This window comes from Melanerpes formicivorus, unplaced genomic scaffold (genome assembly GCF_026170545.1).
Source record: "Melanerpes formicivorus ecotype bairdi unplaced genomic scaffold, bMelFor1.0.p_v2 SCAF_13, whole genome shotgun sequence".
NCBI lineage: Eukaryota > Metazoa > Chordata > Aves > Piciformes > Picidae > Melanerpes > Melanerpes formicivorus.
This window is the reverse complement of record NW_027142365.1, coordinates 11,359,902-11,384,534: the sequence shown is the minus strand read 5'-3', so window position 1 is coordinate 11,384,534 and position 24,633 is coordinate 11,359,902. Positions and strand designations below refer to the sequence as shown.

General features: G+C 44.2%; 1 protein-coding gene across 10 annotated transcripts in view; it reads left to right on the top strand.

The window, feature by feature from the left end:
• MYO3A (myosin IIIA) overlaps positions 1-24,633 on the top strand; it is a 116,543-nt gene that overhangs the window by 36,820 nt on the left and 55,090 nt on the right. For 9 of the 10 annotated variants that reach the window (XM_068146102.1, XM_068146100.1, XM_068146106.1 and 6 more), the window contains 4 exons: positions 6,159-6,263; positions 7,918-8,017; positions 20,974-21,050; positions 22,912-23,057. In XM_068146102.1, the coding sequence (XP_068002203.1) occupies positions 6,159-6,263; positions 7,918-8,017; positions 20,974-21,050; positions 22,912-23,057 (428 nt within the window). Of the gene's footprint in view, positions 1-6,158; positions 6,264-7,917; positions 8,018-20,422; positions 20,464-20,973; positions 21,051-22,911; positions 23,058-24,633 lie in introns of those variants that run through there. The other variant, XM_068146108.1, reaches the window with a different exon arrangement.

The following is a 24,633-nucleotide window of genomic DNA, read 5'->3' as shown; positions in this document are numbered from 1 at the left end:
CATTCGTCATTGGAATGTGCTGCCCAGGGAGGTGGTGGAGTCCCCATCCCTGGAGGTGTTCAAGAGGGGATTGGACGTGGCACTTGGTGCCGTGGTCTGGTCATGGGGTCTGTGTTGATAGGTGGACTCGAAGATCCTCGGGGTCCTTTCCAACCTTAGTTATACTGTGATACTACTGTGATAAAGAGTGTGACTGGAGCAGGTGAACTTGTCTGTAGAGGGAGAGGTCTCCTCACTCCGTTGGGCAGAGAGGGCTGGAGGCTGCAAGCTACAGAAAAGAGACATAATAACAAGGAAAAGGAAGGATGTGCAGAAAGCAGGCAGCCAAGTGTCAGTGGTGACAAAAAGAAACGTTTCCTGAGCTCCAGGATGGATGCCAGCATTTGTTGCGGCTCACAAAGGTGCTGACTTCACTGAAACCACACCTTGAAAGCAGGGAACTGCCTTGCACTGCCATGGTGAGCTTACAGCACACTTTAATTTCACTTCTGGCTGATCTTGTCTTTCAGAATTAACCATTCCAGCAGTTTATTTAAATAAGAAAAAGCATTTCCTTGGAATGGTCCTTTTGCTTTAGCATCTGTGTGGTTCTTATAAAATTCTCTGTAAGAATATCTTGGTATGATCATAGTATCATAGTATCAGTCAGGGTTGGAAGGGACCACAAGGATCATCTAGTTCCAACCCCCCTGCCATAGGCAGGGACACCCCACACTAGATCAGGCTGTCCAGAGCCTCATCCAGCCTGGTCTTAAACACCCCCAGTGACGGGGCCTCAACCACCTCCCTGGACAACCCATTCCAGGGCTTCACCACTCTCATGGTGAAGAACCTCCTCCTCACATCCAGAGAACCTCCTCCTCACATCCAGACCTCCTCCTCACATCACCAGAATGCTCCTGCTGCTTTAGGGTCTCACAGCAGTTACTGAGTCTCCATAGATCCTTTTGTAGTCACCACAGAGAGGCAGGCCATGTCCATGTGCTTCCTGAACACCTCCAGGGGCTGGGTTCTTCTGGTTTTGTTTTTGGGCTGTTCTGGTTTGGGTTTGGCTTTTTTTGGCTGTTTGGTTGTGGGGTTTTTTGGTGGTGGTGGTTTTGTTTGGTTTTGGGGGAGGGAAGTGTTTGTGGGTTTGGGTGGTTTTGTTGTTTTATTGTTTATTTGTTTGGGTCTTTTTGTTTGTTTGGGGTTTTGTTTGTTTGGGGTTTTTTTCCCCCTTCCCTTCTGTTCAAGTCTGTTTCAGCTTCACTTCTGTGGAAGGAGCCTTAGACAAGGCCCATTTTTGGGATCTGTGCTTCCTTTGCCATGCTTTCAAACTCAATCAGTCTCTTGCAGTCATTTAGATTGCAGTGAATTGTACTAAATTATTGTGTTCATCTAGCAGCACAGGCAGACAATGTGTAGTGTGGACATGATAGTACCTGGACTGCTGTTTGAACCCTGAATCCTGTAGAAGTGATGGTAGACACAAAAAGAGGAAGATGCTTTGAAATGTTTCATCTTTGATGCTGGAAGAAGAGCTTCCAAGAGTAAAGCTCATTTTGAATGCTGGAAATGTGATGGAAATAGGAAGTTAGGTTTGGGTGACTTGATGCAGATCAAAAGCACGAATGAGCCCTGAGGACCATCTCTCCAAATAAGAAACTTCCCTCTTGGGATTTTTCTTCAGATGAGAAGTGGCATTGTGAAATTCTGCACTTCTAAAGCCAGGAGGTTTTTGAATGTAGTAAACCACAATATTGGCACAGATGTGGCCTTTTCCATTCTGGCCACCATGGGTGGTAGGGGCGTGTGTGCCCTCTCTGAGAAGCAGAGGCTGGGAAGGCCAGCATTGCATAAGGTGGAATAGACAAACTTTTCCTCTGGCTGGCTGTCTTCTCAGTGCATGCATGTGGCAAAGAAAAGAAGTTGTTAAAAGGCAAACTGAAAGTGAAGATATCAGAAGCAGCAAACAAATGCCGTGAGGCTGTGACTAACACAGCCCTGGAGGTGCCAGATGATGCAAGAGAGCAGAATTACAGATCCCACATGGTTTGTGATCACTGAAGCCAAAGGAGAGATGTCTTCTTCAGTAATACATTTCATTCATGCTAAATTGAGAGCCATCAACACAGAGCATTGCTGTGGTTTGTCTTGGTTATGGGTTATCTCCTGCTTCTGTGCACAGATGCTTCTGTGTTTCCTAACATCTTTCTTCCCTCTGAGGTGAAATTAAAACTATGCTGCACAGACAGCACCTGCGTGGTGAACCCCTTGGCTCTTAGAATCACTGAATGGTAGAGGTTGGAAGGGACCTCTAGAGATCATTCAGTCCTACCCTCCATCCAAAGTAGGTCACACAGGAACACATCCAGGTGAGCTGTGAAAGTCTCCAGAGAAGGAGACTGCACAACCCCTCTGGGCAGCCTCTTCCAGGGCTCCGTCACCCTCATAGCAAAGAGGTTTTTCCCCATGGTGAGGTGGAACCTCTTGTGTTCCAACTTGTACCTGTTGTTCCTTGTCCTGTCTCTGGGCACCACTGCAAAGAGACCATCACCTTCATCCTGGCACCCTCCCCTCAGATATATATATAGACATTAATAAGACCCCCTCTCAGCCTTCTCCTCTCAAGACTAAAGATGCTGGAGCCCCAGGGCTCTCAGTCTTTCTTCACAGGAGAGATGTTCAGCTCCCATGGTCATCCTTGTAGCTCTCCTTGGACTCTCTCCAGTGAATCCCTGTCTCTCTTGATCCGTTTCTCTTGAAGAAACTGACACAGTTTCCTGTAAGTCTTCACATTTGTGGTCAGCAGTAGGTGCTGTCAGTAGAATGTGCTTTTTTTGGCTGTAGTAGTTGCAAGGACATGTCATGCTGTAGGCAGGGAACAGGAGTTAATCTGATCACAGCTGATCCTGTGAGAGAGTCCATTGAGCACTGTCCTGGAGACAGAAGGCAAAGAGAGCGACTCTCCAAATGGCTGTACCAGGGTGGGGTTTGTTCTAATGGAGAAGATCTCCCTTGAAAAATCAAAGATGGAAAGAAAGTTGAGTGAAAAAGACCCCAGAATAATTGTGCTCACTTCTCTGAGGAAAGGAAGGCTGAGGGTAAGGATCATGGGCTTTAGTAGATTCATGCTTCACCCAGCTTGGGGAGCTGGTAGGTACCTGTGTGTAGAAAAATAGTGTGAGGGTGAAGGAAAGCAGGGTAGCTGGCAGTGATTGAGAGACATTAAACACACAATAGCAAATCAGAGGATGCAGAGAAAAGATAAAAGCACAGAAAGGGACAAGTGAAAATGCTTAAGGGTTTGCTTCTTTCTATGTTTCAGACAGGAGAAACAGAAAAGCATGGCTAGGCTACAGGCATTTAAGGATAAGCTCAGAGAGCTCATGTGGAGACTGGTAAAGAGAAAATTGTGTTGCTAAGACAAGAGAGAAATGAGATTCAAGGATGTTTCATCTGTGTCTTTGTAGAGTGAGGAAAAAATAATGGCTTAGGGAAATACAGACCAGTCTGGCTGACTGATTCACAGATTGAATACAGCACACAGTGACCATCAGAGCCAGGGACTTCATGCCAAACAGACTTCTTCAGTGCAAGAAGATGGTGTTTGATGTGCTTTATCCTGGGAAGGCCACAGGCCCCAAAAGAGAGCTCAGAGAAAAGCTGGCAACAATGTACAAGGCAACCCTGATGTAGTTTTCATCAGGAGAATGATTCACAGTGTGTCTTAGTTATGTGTATGGTTATAGGGACATGTGGCAGCTTCACCTGCAAAATCTGGAGAATAGAATAGAATAGAATAGAATAGAATAGAATAGAATAGAATAGAATAGAATAGAATAGACCAGGTTGGAAGAGACCTTCAAGATCATCGTGTCCAACCTATCATCCAACACCACCTAATCAACTAAACCATGCAACCAAGCACCCTATCAAGTCTCCTCCTAAATACCTCCAATGATGGTGACTCTACCACCTCCCTGGGCAGCCCTCAGGGAATGATACCAGATAGAGTGTTTTGCCTATGAGGACTTGTTTAGCCTATAGGAAAATAGATCCTGGTTAACAGCAACCTGTGTCATTGCTGTCATCATCCTTCCCCTCCTCCTACCCCACACACAGTGTCTGCCATAATCTCCTTTTCTAATTGTGGTTGTATTCCAATAATCCCCTTTCCTCCTTAGAGCTGCTTGCATTCTAATTCCTGCCCTTTCTTCCCTTCTTTCTGTGGTGGTGGTCTCAGAAAAAGGCAAAGTGTCTGATGTAAGTAGAAGTACAACTCTTTGAGACAGAAGAATAGTTGCCCTGTGCCTGCAAAGCCTGTGTTTGAGACATCTTCAGGTGAACTCTGCATAAGCAGCCACCCTTGCCTTGGGAGTTGGGGGAGTGGTGCAGATGACTTCCATGGTGGTGTGGATGATTTCTGTTCATGCTTAAAGACCTGCTCAGCTGGCTTTTAACAAATCCAGCAGTTTAGTTTCAGATGGTAATAGGGATTTCTAACCTATGAGAGGTGTAGTGAAATCAGTTAAAGTCTTGGCTTTACTGCCTAAATATTGAAGAAGGTGGTTTCTAAGGTACAGGTTTTTCCTTCTCCTGTCTACAAGAAATAAATTCCTTCCTTGATCAGTTTTTTTTGCCTTGAACAGAAAGACTAACAGATAGCCAACTTTGTAAAGCAAACAGAAGAAGATCCATCAATGTGAACACAAATTTTAATGCTAAGTAATGAAGAAAAACTTCTGAAGAAGATCAGATGTGTAATTTTTTTTCACAGTTGGTTTGTCACTTGTCAGAGAGTGCCCTGAAATGCAAGTGCATTAAACTAAACAGAATTGTCAGAGACTCACAGAATGGTCTCAATTGGAAGGGACCTCCAAAGGTCATCCAGTCCAACCCCCCCTGCAGTAAGCAGGGACATCCTCAACTAGATCAGGTTGTCCAGAGCCCTGTCGAGCTTCACCTTGAATATCTCCAGGGATGGGACCCAACCACCTTCCTGGGCAACCTGTTCCAGTGTTCCACTACCCTCATGGTAATGAACCTGTTCCTAACATCCAATCTAAATGTGCTCTTCTCTAGTTTGAAGCCAGTGGGTTTGGTCAAACAGGAGTCTAACTGGACCTTAAGCAGGAGGAAGGGTTGTCCAGAGGAGGTTGTGGGTCTGCATCTGGAACAAGAAGCTGATAGGGTTGATGCTACAAGTGCTGTAATTAGTCTTATACCCATGGCTTACCTTCAGTGGGAGATGAGACCTTTCTTTCCATTGTGCATTCGTTGTCTTCATGATGCACATCCCTTGTGTATGACATTCTGTAAGAATCTGCATTCACAGATTGTACTGGGTTGTAAGGGACCCTGAAAACTCATCTTGTCCAACCCCTCAGCAGTCAGCAAGGACACCTCCAACTAGATCAGGCTGCCCAGGGACATATCAAGTCTGATCTTGAATGTCTCCAGGGACAGAGCCTTAACCACATCCCTGGGTAGCCTGTTCCAGTATTTCACCACTCATTGCAAAGAGCTTCCTCCTTATATCCAACCTAAATCTCTCCTGCTCCAGTTTCAAACTACTGCCCCTTGTCCTGTCACCACAGGCCCTTCTAAACAGTCCCTCCCCAGCCTTCCTGGAGGTCCCCTTCAAATATTGAAATGCAGCTCTAAGGTCTTGCCAGAGCCTTTGCTTCTCCAGGCTGAAAAGTCCCAATTCTTGCAGCCTGACTTCAGAGGAGAGTTGCTTCAGCCCTCTGTTCAGCGTGGTGGCCTCCTCTGCACCCTCTCCAGCAGGTCCATGTCCTTATTGTGTGAGGGTCCTATTGCCAGTGAGTTAAACATGATGAGTGTAAGAAGCACTTAGTGTGCCTCACAGAACATGCCTTTAGAGCACAGTTCTTGCAATATAAGCTGCTTCTGTTTCAGTGAAAAAGCAACCTTGTATGTATGAGAACACAGCTGCACTTGTGTTTGGGAAGAGTTAAATGCAGGAAGTCCTGGGGGAAAAGATGGCAGAAGTTACTGTGTGTACTGTTTAAATGGTAGGCAACAGGACAAACTTGCCATTTGCCAGTGTAACAGGAGCACTTCTGGCTACAAATGTGAAAACTACTGAAAACTAAACTCAAGTGGCTCCTCCAGCCCTTCTCATTTCCTTTCTGTATTCCTCTGATGTTTTGCAGCTGTGCAATGGTGGATCTGTGACTGATCTTGTGAAGGGATTTCTGAAGAGAGGTGAAAGGATGAATGAACTGATAATTGCTTACATTTTACACGAAGCTCTGATGGTAAGATACGCTCTCAGTGAAAGGAGAGTCAATCCTCAGCTCATTTTTTCCTGTGTGTCTGAATGAGCAGAGATCATGTCATCACTGTCCTGTATTATAGCCATGTTTAATGATATCAAAGGGATGTGTAATTCAGGTGGCTCTTCCTGAAGGAGCAAGGCAAAGAGCAATTAATCTGTTTGTTTCATTATGAAGAGAATTGAAATTGATTCCTGACACTTGATTTATTTCCTTAGTAAATGCAATTCTGCATGAAAATCACCTCTCTTTTGGGCAGAAATACCCAAATCACTGCCCAGCTTTTTATGTCTGCATCCAAAATATTTGTGTTGCAGAATGAGCATCGGAGCTACTAAATTCAGATGCTGTTGCAAGAGGGGCTTTGGGGGGCTAAACAGGATCCATGTCTTTATTTCTCACGTCCTTTTAACCAGAATTTGCCTTTCAGCCATGAAATAAAGGCCTTAGCAGTTTTCTCTGAGTTTCTACTCTATAGGTACAATCTGTAATGTAGGTTTCTAGTGCTTTTTTCCCTGTATTTGTCTTGACTTAAAGCAAGACAGTTAAACAATATCTATTTCTCCTGTCATGCCACATGTTTTTCTAGTGAGAATGGCATCTCTCTGGGCTGGGATTTCACAGTATCACAGTATAAATAAGGTTGGAAGAGATCTCGAGGATCATCGAGTCCAACCTATCACCACAGACCCCATGACTAGACCATGGCACCAAGTGCCACGTCCAATCTCCTCTTGAACGCCTCCAGGGACGGTGACTCCACCACCTCCCTGGGCAGCACATTCCAATGATGAATGACTCGCTCGGTGAAGAACTTTCTCCTCACCTCGAGTCTAAACCTCCCCTGGTGCAGCTTGAGACTGTGTCCTCTTGTTCTGGTGCTGGCTGCCTGGGAGAAGAGGCCAACCCCTTCCTGGCTACAACCAGCTTTCAGGTAGTTGTAGAGGGCAATGAGGTCACCCCTGAGCCTCCTCTTCTCCAGGCTAATCAATCCCAGCTCCCTCAGCCTCTCCTCACAGGGCTGTGCTCGACGCCTCTCCCCAGCCTTGTTGCCCTTCTCTGGACACATTCAAGTGTTTTGATGTCCTTCTTAAACTGAGGGGCCCAGAACTGGACACAGGACTCAAGCTGCGGCCTAACCAGTGCAGAGTACAGGGGCACAATGACTTCCCTGCTCCTGCTGGCCACACTATTCCTAATGCAGGCCAGGATGCCATTGGCCTTCTTGGCCACCTGGGCACACTGCTGGCTCATGTTTAGACGGCTGTCAATCAGTACCCCCAGGTCCCTCTCCGTTTGGGAGCTCTCCAGCCACTCTGACCCCTGCCTGTAGCTCTGCATGGTGTTGCTGTGGCCGCAGTGCAGCACTCAGCACTTGGACTTGCTAAATGCCATCCCATTGGATTCTAAATTTAAAACAAACAAAACAAAACAACAACCAAAAAAAACAGACCAAAGCAAACCAAACCAAACCAAACCAAACCAACAACAACCAAAACCCAAACCAAAAATCCCCCAACAAAAACATCTGCTTTGATTCCCCTCCCCCCATACTTTTTTTGCTACCTTTTTGTTCCTGCAACTGGAGTAGCAGCAGCTGTCTGCAAAAAGTTCATGTTTACATCTCACCTTCCAGGGACTTCAGCATTTGCATGAAAACAAAACCATCCACCGTGATATCAAGGGGAATAACATCCTTCTGACCACTGAAGGAGGAGTCAAGCTTGTGGATTTTGGTATGTAATGTTTACTTCTGTAAGCACACAATGTTCTACATCTGAAGTATGGACAATGCAAATAAGCAAATCAGAAGAGGTGAGCTGTGTTATTCTTCATTAAAAAGAATTCTTCACTAAAAACATTGATTTCCTTAATAATAAGTCTTTGTTAAAAATAATTCTTCATTAAAAATATTAATGTCCTTAATAGTAAGTGTTCATTAAAATACTATTCTTCATTAGAAAGAATTCTTCATTAAAAATCTTAATTTCATTGATAATAATAATTCTTCATGAAAAATCATATTCTTCACTCAAAATAGTTCTTCATTCAAAATAATTTGGATAACCAAGGTTACTTTTTTTTCACTTGACAAAATGCTCACAGTCTTGGTGTTTCAGCAACTTTGAGTGGCTCAGCAATTTTGGTAATGCTGTTCCAGAAGCACTGCTAACAAATAGAAGCTATGATATGAGGGTAGTAAGTGCCAAATGCTTTGGGGCAGGCACAGTGAGTGAAGTGGCAAAGCAAGTTACCAGGGTTCAAAATAAGGTTGGTGCTTGGTTCCCCTAGAACTGGGCACTGGTTCAGTGGAAACAGAAGCTGATAAGTAAGCAAAATCTTCATGTTGTGCCCAAGAGGACTTAGAACTTACTGGATATGATGAAGAGTGGGAGAGCTCCACCTTAGTTACATATACATCAGTAATTTGATTTGAAATGAAACTTGATTTGAAATGCTGCACTGGTTAGGCCACACCTTGAGGACTGTGTCTAGTTCTGGGCCCCTCAGTTTAGGAAAGATGTTGAGTTGCTGGAATGTGTCCAGAGAAGGGCAACAAAGTTGGTGAGGGGTTTGGAGCACAGCCCTGTGAGGAGAGGCTGAGGGAGTTGGGGTTGCTTAGCCTGGAGAAGAGGAGACTCAGGGGTGACCTTATCACTCTCTACAACTACCTGAAGGGAGGTTGTAGACAGGCGGAGGTTGGTCTCTTCTCCCAGGCAGCCAGTACCAGAACAAGAGGATACAGTCTCAAGCTGCACCAGGGGAGGTTTAGGCTGGAGGTGAGGAAGAAGTTCTATACAGAGAGAGTGATTGCCCATTGGAATGGGCTGCCTGGGGAGGTGGTGGAGTCGCCGTCATTGGAGGTGTTCAGGAGGAGACTTGATGGGGTGCTTGGTGCCATGGTTTAATTGATTAGGTGGGTTGGATTGGTTGATGGGTTGGACACGATGATCTTGAAGGTCTCTTCCAACCTGGTCTGGTCTGGTCTGGTCTGGTCTGGTCTGGTCTGGTCTATTCTATTCTATTCTATTCTATTCTATTCTATTCTATTCTATTCTATTCTATTCTATTCTATTCTATTCTATTCTATTCTATTCTATTCTATTCTATTCTATTCTATTCTATTCTATTCTATTCTATTCTATTCTCTATACTACCTGAAAGTAGTAGAGGGAAAGGTATTATAATTTCCAAAGTCTAGGAAAACTGACAGATTACAGTCAAGACTAAGCCAAGACTTGGCCTTAAATGAAAAGGTTCTGTTCAAGTTTGTTAGGCCTAAAGTGATTTTCAAATGCTGACATCTGGTGTCACCACCAAAAGGGAAAAGCAGGGACACAGGTAAGGCATCTATCAGTGATTTGCCTTAAAAGTGTATTGACTGTTGTTTTATAGAAGGGGAGGTTTAAACACTTGCACTGTTTGTTATAATGTGCTAGCCTCTGGTAGCACACTGTCCTCTGATGTTTGAGTTCAATTTGTTGGCCACTACTTCACAGTTGTGACTATAATGATATTGTTCAGAGGACAGAAAAATCTTTATCTTCTCCCCCTTTTCTCTCCTGTTTTGTTAATGAGATTTATTCAATTGATGCATAGCTTTTCTTTATTTCTTAATCTAATAATGAGATTATTTTAGCTCCTGTTACTGTAGTGTCTTCCTGCCAGTAGACTGTATTGATGCCACTCCCATTCCTTCACCCCCCAAGCCCCCACAGCTATTAGGGTTACTAATTCTTCTGAAAATGTGTCTGTTTGTGTTCATTCTCTTATTCCTCAGATAAAATCTGCTGAAAAGCCTCCAGACTTCCTAAATTGCCTGCCCTAGACTTACTGGTATTTTTCTGATAGTCTGGAGGTTTAATGTGAGGCAAAATCAATACTTAATGTGTTGTGGATACTAATTTTTTGTAAGGTGCTGAAGGCAATTAGAGCCACAGAGGATCAATGCTTCTGAAAATTAACTCACTTATGCAGATGTCAAAACATACAAGCTGCAAGGATGAGGACCTGAATACTTTATTCCCCAGTTACTGCAATCTGCTGCTAAGGCTGTAATTGAAAAATAATCTTAAAATCTTGTGAGGAACATGGTGATAACAAAGCACAGATGAGAAAGAAACAAACATGCATGCACAGAGTTCTCAAAGGAGTGTGGGAGCTACACCTTAGGAATAGATAGAGATTCTCTCTGTCTTGCATAGATTCACAGAATGGTTTAGGTTGGAAGGGACCTTAAAGATCATCCAGTTCCAATCCCACTGCCAAGGACAAAGACATCTTCTGCTAGACCAGGTTGCTCAAGGCCCTGGGGGTTCACCCTGGCCTTCAACACCTCCAGGAAGAAGAAATCCATGACCTCCTTGGGCAACCTGTTCCAGTATCTCACTACCCTCACTGTAAAGAATTTCTTCCTAATCTGCAGCCTAAATCTGCCCTCCCCAAGATTCAATCCATTCCCTCTCATCCTATCACTCAAGCCCTTGTAAAAATTCCCTCTCCTGCTTTCTTGTAGCTCCCTTCAGGTATTGGAAGGCTGTTCCAAGGTCTCTCTGCAGCCTTTTTTTTTTTTGCCAGGCTGAACAGCCCCAGCTCTCCCAACCTATCCTTCAGCCCTCTGATCATCTTTGTGGCCCTCCATCAGCTCCATGTACCCCCACCCAGAAGGCAAAAATGAGTAGGTTCAAATAGAAAGAATTTAGACAGTCCACAGAGTCATCATGGAAGACCTACCACTCACCCTCAGGCTGATGTTTAAGGCACTCAGCTGGGATTTGGGAGATTTGTGTCTTCTGCTTAAGAGGATTTAAACCCACATTAATCAGATTCCAAGAGCATTTTTTAGCCAGGAATGCAAGTTGATCAAAATCTCTCCTGTTGGCACTGCTATGGACTGTTATACATAAACATTGATTGGCTCAGGGGCTGAAACTCAGAGCCATCTTTTATCCCATGAGCTGGTGGGTCTGCAGGCTACTGAATGAGTGAACACACAAGACCCCATCTCCTATTCTCCCAGTAGATACTCAGTGGAAGCAGAATTTTTGGTTTAGGTTGAACCAGTTATTACATAGGGCCAAGCAAACAAACAAAACCAACTTGAACAGTCACACAGCCCTTTCTAGCATGCACACAGCTCTTCTGTTGTGGAGAGGGCAACAGACAGCAGATCAAGGACTCCTTCAACCACCAACACCACTTGACAGAAAGTGAGCTCTGCCCAGGATAATTCAATCTTCACCATTCCCCTGTGTGCTTGTTGATGAGATGGTCCTGAAGAACCTTTTGCTCTCTTTCCGTGATAGTCTCTACAGTTGTTTCAATGTGAACAGGTGCATAGAACCTGATCTGAAAGATGAAGGTTAGTAGGTCGAGAGAGTTTCTCCTCCCCCTCTACTCTGCCCTGTGAGGCCACATTTGGAATATTGTGTCTAGTTCTGGGCCCCTCAGTTCGAGAAGGACCTCAGGGACCTGCTTGAAAGAGTCCAGTGCAGAGCCACAAAGATGATGAAGGGAGTGAAACTTCTCCCCTCTGAGGAAAGGCTGAGGGAGCTGGGTCTCCTGCTTGGAGAAGGGGTGACCTCGTTCATGTTTATAAAGATGTGAAACCCTTTGGGGAACAATGTTATGCCTCAGAATCACAGCAGTTATGCCCCAAGCAAGGAGCATCCTCTTTTGCATCAACACAAATAAGAGATAGCTGCACCAGAGTCAAGTTTAGCTGCTGTGTTCTCAGTATGCGACAGAGATGTGATTAAAAAGGATACCTCTACGTGAAAGTCAACTCCCTGCAGCACTTTAAAGGGTGAGAGCTGTCTAAGAAAGTGTATTAGAAGCAAAGTGTGAACCAAATTCTGGGTTTCTAAATATTCTTGACTGTATTCAGAGTGGCTTGTCAGTGAAAGGAAAGGGGGCAGGAAATTCCTTGTATCTGTTTCTCAGAATTCTGGTTGCATGCAGGGGATTGGTGTTGAAGGGACAGCTTTCCAAAGGTATTTTAGCCATGAGAGGTGCATGAAAGCACCTAACAGAGTTTTCAAGAACTTTTAGCATGTAAATTAGAATTAATTTAATGCTGGATACTTTTTGAAAGTCTGGTGACAAATTGCAGCTTTGGCTGCCTAAATACCCTTCAATGCCTGATCTTGTTTCATCAGTTTACCAGACTGCCCTGAAGTCACTTGCACACCTCATCTGTAATAAAAATGCATATATTCATCTGCATCTTACAGCATGCAACCCATTTCAGAGGGAGCTGAGGATATAACATCTGCTTATGGCTTCACTGAATAGCCCCTCTCAACTCAATTCCTTTTCTTGAAGTCAGAATGCTGCATGGGGCCTTTCCTGTTCATCCCACTGTCTATACCACTGATGAAAATGTTGAACAGTACTGGTCCCAATGTGGACCCCTGAGGGACAGACACCACTGGTCACTGACCTCCATCTGGACTTTGAGCCACTGACAACTACCATCTGAATGCAAGATCCCAGTTTGCCTAGTCCTGTTACTGTAGGGAAGGGCACACTGAAACAGGTTGCCACTCTTCACTTTCAGGTTCTTCTTCATTAATGAGATCTGAAACTACATCAGTTAGACTCTGGATAAGCAGCACATAGGAAAGATCCGATGCTTTTTTATAGGTAAAGCAGGTTCCAGTGGCAGACATGGAAAGGAGGTAATGCAATCTCACTGCTGCTGATAGGTGATGGAAAATTACAAGCTGTTCTGTATGCAGTTAACAGAATAATGACTTTGAGGGTTCCTTTAGTACTGTGGATAAAGAGATTGCATAATTGAAGCATGCATTGTGAGGGTAATGCAGCTGTAGGGAAGGTGGGGTGATTGTTGTACTTCAAACATACTTAGTTTGTGCTTTTTCTCCTTTTGCTTCGAATGTTAGCAGCGTTGGACAGCAAAGCTGTGTGTGAATGGTGCCTTGGCATTCCAGATGCAGTTTCAGATATCACACTCTGCGTGGAGCTAGCAGGGTTTTATCGTGGATGTGCAGCAAGAAGCCTGAGTCAGCTGGAGGCTTAGCCTGAGTGTGACTCATTGGGGAGCAAAGGGGTGGGAGAGGCAATCCTGCCTTGCTTCCTTTAGCCACACTGAGAACTGACATTGCTTTGTTTTGTGCTCAAACTGTTTCTTCTGTGTAATTTGGCAACTGCAGGTAGACAGAGCTCAGCTTTTGTGTTTGAAATGTAGTGGGGTTATTATTGTGTCATGGGGGGAATTGTCATTCCTCTTTTAAAGCTATTTGAAGTCATCCCAAGTTAAGAGCCAAGGAAATCTCAGTGGTGGCATTTCTGGATGGCCTCCTTCTTGTACAAAACTGCAATTTGATGAAACAAGACAACTGTGAGACAGTTTTGGTAGTGTGTTTTGATCTTCAGCTTCTTCTTACCCTAAAATACATCCGTCATTTCATTTGAGCAACACCAAATGAAAGTATTAGCTTCATTTCATAATTCAGGTGAATTCATAACATTAAATTTATTGCATTTTCTTTCCTTAGTAGCAGTTTGTAGTAATTCTGCCAACATTCTCTCTTGTGACTCAGTAGTGGTTGCCCTTATAAATTATGGAATGCTGCTGATGCTTTATCACTGCTAGGGATCTGCAACAATTGATCAACATAGCTTAGAACGTGTAGGTGGCTTTGTTACGTCTTGCTGCATGATATTCATGCCTGTCCCAATACAGAAATACAGGCCAAATGTTTAAAACTGGGACTATACTAAACAAGTTGAGTTTTTGAAGTGTAGATGAGCCATCAGCTGCTAGGCAAGGCAAGAGGAGTGAAACCAGTTATGTTGTACAGCATGCCCAAAGTAATAGGGACAATCTCAAAGTCATTAGTAAGTCCATGGTAGGACTCCCTCTTAAGAGTTCCACCTGTGTAATTGCTCACATCTCCTGGTCTTCTGATGCATGAGGGGCTTCCTGCTGGTCCTGTGGGGAAAGCTGAAGTCTTGGTTCTGAGGTTGACGAAGGAATCACAACGCTGAGCTTCATCTCTTGTACCCTTGCTGTGACTGTGCTACAGCTTCTCCCTACCATGAACATGCTTGACAGACACAGTTAGCTGGCCCGTCACGGATCAGCCTAGCAAGCCTTGTGTGGCACTTGGCATTGCAGGGGGGGAGAAGGTTCACAGGACTGTGCTGCAAACACAGTGTTTGGGACTCTAGAGCCACCTTGTGAGTAGGCTGAGAAGGCAGTAGTGAGTGATTGAGGTTTGACTATTGGGGCATTTTGGGGAGGGACATTTTAGTCCTCACCTCTTTTAACATCTATCATGGTTCTCAGCCTCACATGTCCTGCTGACATTGAAGAGGAGCTCAGCATGACCTTGAGTAGTTCTAGAAGCTTTTGCAGCTTATTCCAGAATAGTCAGAACATGCTGTTGTGTCTCTTCCTTCTTGCCCTGCCTTAGCTGCAAATGCTGTCTGAATCATTCTGCAGAAGTGAAACAATTAATCAAAAATAATTTAATTTGAAAGTATTCAAAATGAAAATAATTTTCCTCCTGCCCTCAGCATACTTGGAGCAATGAATCATAGTAAGACTTGTATTTGCCTTAGTCATTCTAGCATGCATCCATAATAAAGCTGTCTGCTTCACTGATCCAGATCAAACCCAGGCTGTTATTGTGCTGTCGTTTCTGCGGACCGTACAGCAAGACACTCACATGTTGCTTCTACAAAGCATTTACTGGGGGCCTGTGGCAGGAGGCAAGAAAAGTAAAAGACTTTGATGAAAGCTTTCTTCATGAGCAGCTTGTCAAACTGCCTTGAACACAATCAGAGTAATAAATCCAAGTTTTTCAAACCAGGGTTAGCAGGGATAACATGGATTGCATTGACTTGAACTGTGGAGCGTTTCCATTGTTGAATGTTTAATTCTTTGTCAAAGGCTTAGGCCTTTAAAGCTTGTTTTGTGGTCCCTTTGTGAATGAAAACCTTTGTGCTGTCCAGTTTGGGGGAAAAAAATTGAATAATGTGGCCAAATTCTGTATCCAGGATAAGCTGTTCACTTGGGGTTGCAAATATTTTCTTCTGCTAATTCACATAAAGATGTCACCAATGGCTTAAGCATTAAAGAAGCTTGACACAGAAAGCTGTTGTCCTGTGCCAGAGGTGCAGGAAGTGACATTGGCCACACCAACCCCATGCAGCACTACAGGCTGGGGTCAGAGTGGCTGGAGAGCAGCCAGGCAGAAAGGGGCCTGGGGGTACTGGTTGATAGTAGGCTGAACATGAGCCAGCAGTGTGCCCAGGTGGCCAAAATGGCCAATGGCATCCTGGCTTGTATCAGGAATAGTGTGGCCAGCAAGAGCAGGGAAGTCATTCTGCCCCTGTACTCAGCACTGGTTAGACCACACCTTGAGTCCTGTGTCCAGTTCTGGGCCCCTCAGTTTAGGAAAGATGTTGACTTGCTGGAACAAGTCCAGAGAAGGGCAACAAAGCTGGTCAGGGGTTGGAGCACAGCCCTGTGAAGAGAGGCTGAGGGAGCTGGGGTTTCTTAGCCTGGAGAAGAGGAGGCTCAGGGGAGACTTTATTCCTGTCTACAATGACCTGAAGGGAGGTTGTAGCCAGGTGGGGGTTGTTCTCCTCTCCCAGGGCAACCAGCACCAGAACAAGAGGACATAGTCTCAAGCTGCACCAGGGGAGGTTTAGGCTGGATGTTAGGAAGAAGTTCGTCATAGAAAGAGTGATTGGCCATTGGGATGTGCTGCCCAGGGAGGTGGTGGAGTCACCATCACTGGAGGTGTTTAGGAAGAGACTGGATGGGGTGCTTGGTGCCATAGTTTAGTTGATTAGATGGTGTTGGATAATAGGTTGGACTCAATGACCTTGAAGGTCTCTTCTGGTCTGGTCTCTTCTGGTCTGGTCTATTCTGGTCTGGTCTATTCTATTCTATTCTATTCTATTCTATTCTATTCTATTCTATCCCTTTCTGACCAGCAAAGGCTTCCTCTTGATCACAAAATAATCATCTCTTGAGGTTATTAGGAACCCTCTGGTCTCACCTGTGTATACGAGAACCTATCCATTTTCTCCTGGAAGCTGAACTCAGTTTGCACTGAAGGGTTCCAGTCCTTTGCTATTTTAAATATTCTGTCCCATCAGCATGGATGTTGCAGGAACTCAGACAATCTTAACAGGAAAACTACATCATACTACAGGGAGAAAAGCCCCTCAAGGTTTTCCCGGTCATACAGGGGGAAAAAACCATTTTTGGGTCTCCAAAGTGGCGGTCAGTTTGAAATTTAATATGTAAGAAAGAAAGCATCTGAGAAGGAGAACTTTCCTCACCAGATTGTGGGTAACTGCTCAAATGCCCCAGGCTCCAGAGCAGAGCAATTCTCCCAGTTAAATACATCTGGTCAATTGTGCATCAAGAAAACAAATGTTCCTGTGCATCCCTTTCAGGAAACCAGCTGAAACCCCAGAGTGTGAGATTTGATTAGAATCATTTGCCTCGTGCTCCAGGAACTGTCAGGAGGTGGAGGGCAGCCTGTGGTCACCGGCTCTCCTGGAGGCCATGGAGAAAGGGTGCAATCAGTTACAGCCTAGGGGAAGCAAGGGTACACTGACACACCTTTCTGGCCAGTCTCCTGCTGGTTTACATCTGTTCCTCCCAGAGATTAAAAAGATGTGGGGAAATAATTCAAAGCATTTCAGCCTGTTTGGACTTGCAAGGTTAAGAGTGTGAACAGGTTTTGCTCCAGAGACAAGCTTGAGGAATGGGTGAGTTGTGGGTCCTTAGAGATGATCACAAAGAGGATGCTTTGGAAGGGAAGTGAACACTGAAGGCACAAATGAAGAAGGGTTATGGAAGAGGTAGCCAGAGGCGGTGTGATAGCTGGAATGAAAGCCCTCTGGGCTAGCTTTGTGTGTGAATACCGTGGCTGGTAGGCTGGCAATGCAGCCTCCCTGCTGCATGAGGAGTGTGACTTCAGCAGAATTCGCTCACCATTCCCCCAGCAGCATCAACCAGTCAGATGTGCAAACTTCTGTCACAGGACATAGCCATAAAACCATGTTCTGCAACCTCACAAGTTAGGGCAGAACAGTATCTGCTTGGATGGGCACTACTGTAAGGTGAATCTTTACTAATAACTGGGAGCTCATTCTGCACTCTCTTTCTTTCATTTTCTTTTATCTTTTCTCTATAAATCTCCTCTTCTCCCTTTCTCCTCTCTTTCTCTTTCTCTTTCTCTTTCTCTTTCTCTTTCTCTTTCTCTTTCTCTTTCTCTTTCTCTTTCTCTTTCCTCTTTCTCTTTCTCTTTTCTCTTTCTCTTTCTCTTTCTCTTTCTCTTTCTCTTTCTCTTTCTCTTTCTTTCTCTTTCTCTTTCTCTTTCTCTTTCTCTTTCTCTTTCTCTTTCTCTTTCTCTTTCTCTTTCTTTCTCTTTCTCTTTCTCTCTCTCTCTCTCTTTCCCTCTTCCTCTTCCTCTTCCTCTTCCTCTTCCTCTTCCTCTTCCTCTTCCTCTTCCTCTTCCTCTTCCTCTTCCTCTTCCTCTTCCTCTTCCTCTTCCTCTTCCTCTTCCTCTTCCTCTTCCTCTTCCTCTTCCTCTTCCTCTCTCTTTCTTTCTCTTTCTCTCCTAAGTTGGTGGCTTTGCTTCTGGTATAGTTCCAACATGCCAGTTTTTGCAAGGAAAAGCTTGAATAATACTCATGATATCAAAGCCTGCTAATTTCCAGGTGTTGTTGCTAAACTAAAAGAGAATAGAAATCCCTTTTCCATCTACAACAATATTTTCCTCGGGGTATGGTGTGCACTGCTACTCTCAGTGCACTTACTTGTTAAGCTCTTCACTCCCATAAGATGTGCAATTTCTGTGTAATAAGCCACCAGTCATTGTCATGTTTTTAGGTTTTCTTAAGGGAATATCAGAGTAAGGGAATATCAGAGAAAGGGAATATCAGAGTAATTTTGCAAGAAAGCAGTAGTAAAGGGGAAGGAGCAAGATCTTTTTGTTAGGAAAACATGCAAGTTAAAATAAAAGCTGCCCAGCTATATGCTTGACTGGTTACTGAAATGCTGGAAGAAATGTTACTAAGTGTGGAGTTACATCCTCTTTCCTCTCTAGACAGAAAAAGCCCAAGGAAATATCGTTTGCCATAAGGCCTGCACTCCATAATCTGAGATGCCACTTTACTGCTAAAAGCAAAAAGATGAAACAAACAAACACAACACACCCACCCACCCTCCCCCCCCCAAGAAGCATTAGGAAAGTAGTGGTGAACAGTTCCAATTAAATCAGCTTTTTACTGAAGTAAAAAGAAAAGAAAAAAAGGAAGGGGGGGGGAGGGGAAGGGAGGGGAAAGAAGGAGGGAAAAAAAAAGCTTCAGTTTATTTAATAATTGCAGTTCAAAGGGAAAAAAAAAACCCCAGCAGTGCGTTGGCAGAGAAGATGGTGAACATTAATGTGCTTTTGATCTCAGGTTCCTTATCTCTGCAGAAAGTTATGATTATTTATAACATCCGACACTTGGAATTAAAGCAATAAAAAAATTAGTCAGTGCCTTCCTTTGCCTGCAGATCTGAATCCTACCTCCTAGTCCGAGACTGCATACAAGTCGCTTAGCTCAGGGATCTCCCACAACAGGCAGAAAGGGAGAGAGCAGAGGAGCCTCCTCCCCCTCCAAAACCAAGGGTCACATAATGATGTCTGTTGGCATCAGTGCAGCCAACCTGTGGTGATGTGTGCTCACTCCTTGCATTCTGAATGACCTGTTTTGCTAGGGTTAGGCACAGCCACAGACACTGTGAGCCGGAAGCTGGACCTCAGACAACTCCTTGAGGCAGCAAAAACAAAGCTCCCACTTAGCTGAGGTGAAGCAGGATTGATGGACTTTGTGCTAATGCTCATGATGTCCTGCTTTCCATGATGCAGTCACTGTGTGTTGAACTCTCTGCAGGCACAGAGAAGAGATTCAAGTTTCTCAAGCCTGAAGGAGATTGTAGCTGCAAAAGCAATGGTTCTTAGTCTCAAAGGAAGAGGCAGGATCTTTCTTGCTGCTTTATTTTCAGCAGTGCCATACATTAAGGGGGAATTGTCTGAATCTGAGGGAGAATAGGCTTAGACCAGATCTTATGAAGAAGTTCTTCAGTACAAGAGTGGTGAGACAATGGAATAGGTTGCCTAGGGACATCATGGATGCCCCCTCCCTGGAGATGTTCAAGGCCAGGCTGGATGAGGTCTTGAGCAGCTGAGTCTAATCGAGAGGCTTCCCTGCCCACAATCTCAGAGGTTCCTTCCAACCTGAGCTATTCTATGATTTCAGCACTTCTACACATTTCTTCAGTTCCATACATTCCTGTAAGGGACAAATGCAGATATTTTGTGAATCAGAGCTGAACACAGCTTCAGGGTGAAAACAAACAGATCAAGATCTCTATGATATCTTGACCACCACTCAAAAAAGCCCCAAACCAATTAATTTTTCTATAGACACAGGTTTAGTTAGTATCTCCACAGGGCAGTTAATGTGAATTGCTCCTGTTATGAGCCATAGGCAGTGTTTTCAAGGAGATAAGGTCAAGCATGTTCAAACCAGCCAATACAGAGTTGAAAGTGACCAGTGGTGCTCACTGGAGCTACAAGTATTTCAGAACACTGAAATGGCACTGACAGAGTGAAACTGAGTCTTTTTACTCTTTTTAAAGAGGAGCAGGTTGTGTGTGTGAAGGCAAAAGAAGTGAGCTTCAGTGTCAAGCAGACTGAGGTTAGAAAAAGAGTAGAACTCAGCACCTTTCTTGCTGTCCATGATGTTGACCCTTCAGAATATGCCTCTGGTGTACCTCACAGCTGGTCTTTACTGAAATCCATGATAGGACAGGACATGCTATCTGAGGAGCTGTTTTTCTCCATGTGTTGTACTCTCCCCTTGGTGCACACTAGAGAGATTTCCAAGCAATCCCCCCTTGGTTTGTACAGAAGCAAATTGATGGCAGAGTGGTCAGAGCAGCTTCAGCCCACTCAAATTCTTAATGTTTCAATGGCTTCATCTAAACCCAGAAGGAATCTTGAGAGTTCAGAGTCCACTTTTCAGCTCTTGGCCTGAAACAGTTAATTCCTAAAACTACAGCTCATATTGCAAAGCTGATTTGCAGGCATTTGATGTTGCCTTGAGAATGTGCTTTGAGCATGGAGAGACTTCAGGTTTTGTAAGAATTTTTTGAGATTTTACTGTTTTGTTATTTCTTTTTTTATGGCAGGGCAGCTAAGGGATGAGAAGAAGTAACTTTTGTGGTGCTTGACCTGAAATATTCAAATAATGAAACAGAGGTCTAGGGTCAGTACTGAGCATTAAGAGAAAGAAAGGATATGTAGAAGGTGCAGTACCTTAATTTTCCCCTTAAAGTGCTTTACCTCTCTCCTGAAACAGGCTATAGAAGAACTGTAATTAGCCAGTCCAAATAGATAGAGTCAGGTTATTAACAAAATGCTCATTTGGGACTAAATCTCAGTCCTGCTGAAGTCACTGGAAACAAAGGAAGCAGAGAACCTCAGCTGCAGCACCGAATGCCTTTGAAGCCTGGCCTCTCTTTCTAGAGAAATGGGAAGATGTATTTGAGATTCACCTGCAGAGGATGCCGTAGCGTGCCAGGAGGAGGATGGCTGTCCTGGCTGGACACAGCAGCTGCTCTGATTACAGCTTCCCTTCGTTCTTCCAGGTGTGTCTGCCCAGCTGACCAGCACTCGTCTCCGGCGCAACACCTCGGTGGGCACCCCGTTCTGGATGGCTCCAGAGGTTAGATTCATGGGTCAAGACATTTTCTTGCTGGTATTCGAGCTGCTGCATTCTGCTTTGCTGCTCTTCCTTTCTCTGTCTTCTTGACCACTGGTCCTTTCGCTGATTGAAACAGCAGTGTCCTTTTGGCTTGTTTTTTCTGCTCTTGAATTCTAAAAGGGCTTATGCAAAGATCTTTTAATTCAGTAAGCCTATTTTTCACAAAGTCTTTAAGTTTTGGTTATGTCTATCTCCTGACCTGCAGTCTGCATAGGGCAAATAGTGTCTGTGTGGGAGTATCATGTAGGTCTGATTCAGAAGCAAGTCATGGACTGTGTAGTGACAAGCAACCTGCTAAAGTCTCAAACATCTCCTTGCTCTCTTTTCCTGATTGTCCTGTTCTAGGATTGGGTTTACATTGGTGTGTTAGGACTCTCCTTTAGAATTCATGAGCTGTCACCAGTTGCTGGCAACTTTCCTTGTGAAGCATCCAGCCCACAGTCTCTCAGTCCATAGCTTGATGGCATGGCTCTCCTGCTTAATGGCAGTGGGAGGCAGGTGCTTCAAAGGATTAAAGAACTCTTCCTTCCACCAAGGGAAGAAATCCTCCTGTCTGTGCCATGTTGTATGAGTGGGCATGGCATATAAGCCCAAGAAATCTGGTTGTCTTGACTTAAAGCTGAAAGTCGGGAAGCCAGTTCAGTATCAGTATTCAGTAGCACTAAGGTTGGAAGAGACCTCAAAGATCATTGAGTCCAACCTGTCTCAATAGAAAGTGTTTACAACCTTTTTGCAAGGATGAAGGTAAAATGAGGTTTATTTTTGAATTGGCAAGGTTAGAGGCAGAGAGCAAGATGTTGCATTGCTTACTAAGATGTTGAAGAGTAGAAGGTTCCACCATTGATCCTTTCCAGCCACCCAAGCTCTGAAATACAGATACCTCATCTCCCCATGGATGGGAGGAGGTAGTACTGTGATGCATTACAGATTTTATACCCAGAAAGCTTTTGATACAGCTAACAGCAACATATGGAAGAGATTATTATTCATTTATAAGATGTCCTGTGGATCTTTGGAGATTTCTCCAACCTGAAATTGAAGCATTTTAATGCTGAGGCAGGAGAAATAGTTCATTGTAAATAAGCCTGTGTGCTTGTGCTATTTGTGCACACACAAATACATTGTATACATCTATTTGTAGCACTGAACTCCTCTGTTTGTAGCCTGGAGTGTATTTTGGTAAACATACTCTATTTATACACCTTGGCCTAGGCCTGTAGCTACCAGCATGCACATTGGTTTGGACCTGTAGCTAACAGGATGAAAAATTCTAAATTCACCCAGCCTTGTGGATGAGCTGAACTGAAATAGATTTGCTGTAACCCAGCAGCAAACACATTGTTGAGAAATTAGCTTGCTCTTGAAATTGGCTGATTTGGCTCAGTAAGGACCCGGTAGGAAACAGTGACCTCAACTTCTGTGTTCCTGCTCGTTTCACTTCACAGAGAGTGCAGTATGGCTCTGTTAGTTGTTTTGCAAGCATAATCCACAGAAAAGAGATTTAGGGGTGCTGAGTTTCCTTCTGCTTGCTTAAGCTGTGGCATGCAGTGTACCACCTTCAGCTGACAAAAACCCAATTTGCACCTTGTTGTCAGACCAGTGAAGATCTGGTCAGTGAACCTGGTGCTGGTGGACACCTGCTTTCTCCAGATCAAACATGATGGTTTTCCAGCAATAGGATGCTTTAGCTTGCCAAATGTATGCAAGTCTGTTTATTTCACCTAGTGCCTGCATCCTGCAAAAGGTTCCCCCAGCTGTGGGTGTGCTCTTGAGTGTGGACATTTGACCATCCAATGACAATCCCAGTCCTTTTCTCCAACAGGTGATTGCCTGTGAGCAGCAGCTAGACAGCTCCTATGATGCCAGATGTGATGCGTGGTCCCTGGGTATTACTGCAATAGAGCTGGGAGATGGAGATCCACCCCTTGCTGATTTGCACCCTATGAGGGCACTCTTCAAAATACCCAGGTAATATCTTGATGTGTTTATTTCTAGCTAGGTTAGACTGATTTTTTCCCTTGACTGCTACTTTCTTCAAGCTTGGATTGTATAAATTTGTGGAGTTTCTTTGTATTTTTTGTACTAGGAGGAGGTTAGGAATACTTTGTATTTTCTGCAGGCTCTGCTTCAACCATGGGAGCACACTGAGAAGTTCAGAGCTGACTGTGGCTACAACTGAGCAAAAGCCATGAGTGGAGCGCTGCCCAATATACATGAGCACAGGACTTAGCTGAGTCACATGTATTGGGTTACAAAGAATGGCTTAGGAGAGCCACCGTGGTGATCAGGCCCTATACCTGTCCTCAAGAGTTGTCTCATGTCCTTTGAAGAAGATTATTGCTCCACCACTTGCATCCATTTAGGCTGCCACTTTTCATTAGCATGTGCTGCTCCTGGCTGTTCCACTGTTCCTGTCCTTGGCCAGTGCAAATAGCAACTTCTTTTCCTGCTTTCTTTGAAGCTGGAGATAAAAGTTCCCAAAGTGCTACTTAGGGTGTTTCAAAGAACATCAATCCCAAAGTCTGTAGAGGATGATCATACAGCCATTTGTGGATTTCATTCTGTCAGGGGGAGCAGTGCCAATTGAGATACATGAGTGCCTCAAGTCCTTTCTAGCTGAGTCACCTGAATTAGGTTAAATTACCTTCAGGTTTAAGAAACTTTGGTGCTGAGGCAGAGTACAAATGCTCTTCCCACCTCTACTTGCTGTGGAAAAAGCAGTTACAAACTGGGGTAGTCAGTCATTTCAGCTGGGCCTTCAAAGCCACATCTGGCTGATACCTTTACAGATCCTGGCATCTTTCAACCCTGGAGCAAATAGTAGACCGAGAGCCTTCCATTCCACTGAGGAAAACTTGACAGTGATAGAGTAACTATTAATCAGTTGTGAGGAAAGGCACCTTGTCTATAAGTCATTCCTTTGCCTTCATGGCTGGGCTTAGTGCAAGTGACACCTCTATTTGAATGGAAGAAGACTGCTAGAACAATTTGAACCAATTGAGCGCCTAGAATAACCAGCTCTAACCACATCAAAGAAAGCAGTAGTGTTTATTTACAATAGGTCTGTATTTGGAGCTTCACCTGACTTCTGATTATCTTCTGATGAATGAGGAATAGTTAATCAAGAGCTCCTTCCTTCTGACACTTTGCTCAGCCAGTTGGTTAATGTGGTTCTTCTGGGGAAAGCAGCATTTCTCTTAAAAAATTCTCCTAAGGAAGTAAATTGTTTCAGGCTCGAAAGGAGAAGCTTGCCATTACAAGTGATTAGTGATTAATGGCTTGTTAGTTTCATTTCCCTTTATTGATTTGATTGAAAAAAATCATAGTGATTTTTAGTTATGCTTGGTAGATCATCTCTGTGCTATTTTTCCTTGTTAGTTATGTAAAACAGAAGAACCAGTGAGGCATTCTGTCATCTACCCATGCTCCTTTTGTCAGCAGAAATCAATATCTTTTGTCAGTGGCCTTCTAAAACTCATTACTCAGCCTACCTTCACACATTGTCTCTGTGAAGTGAGTAGCTTATTAACTTATCATCACACTG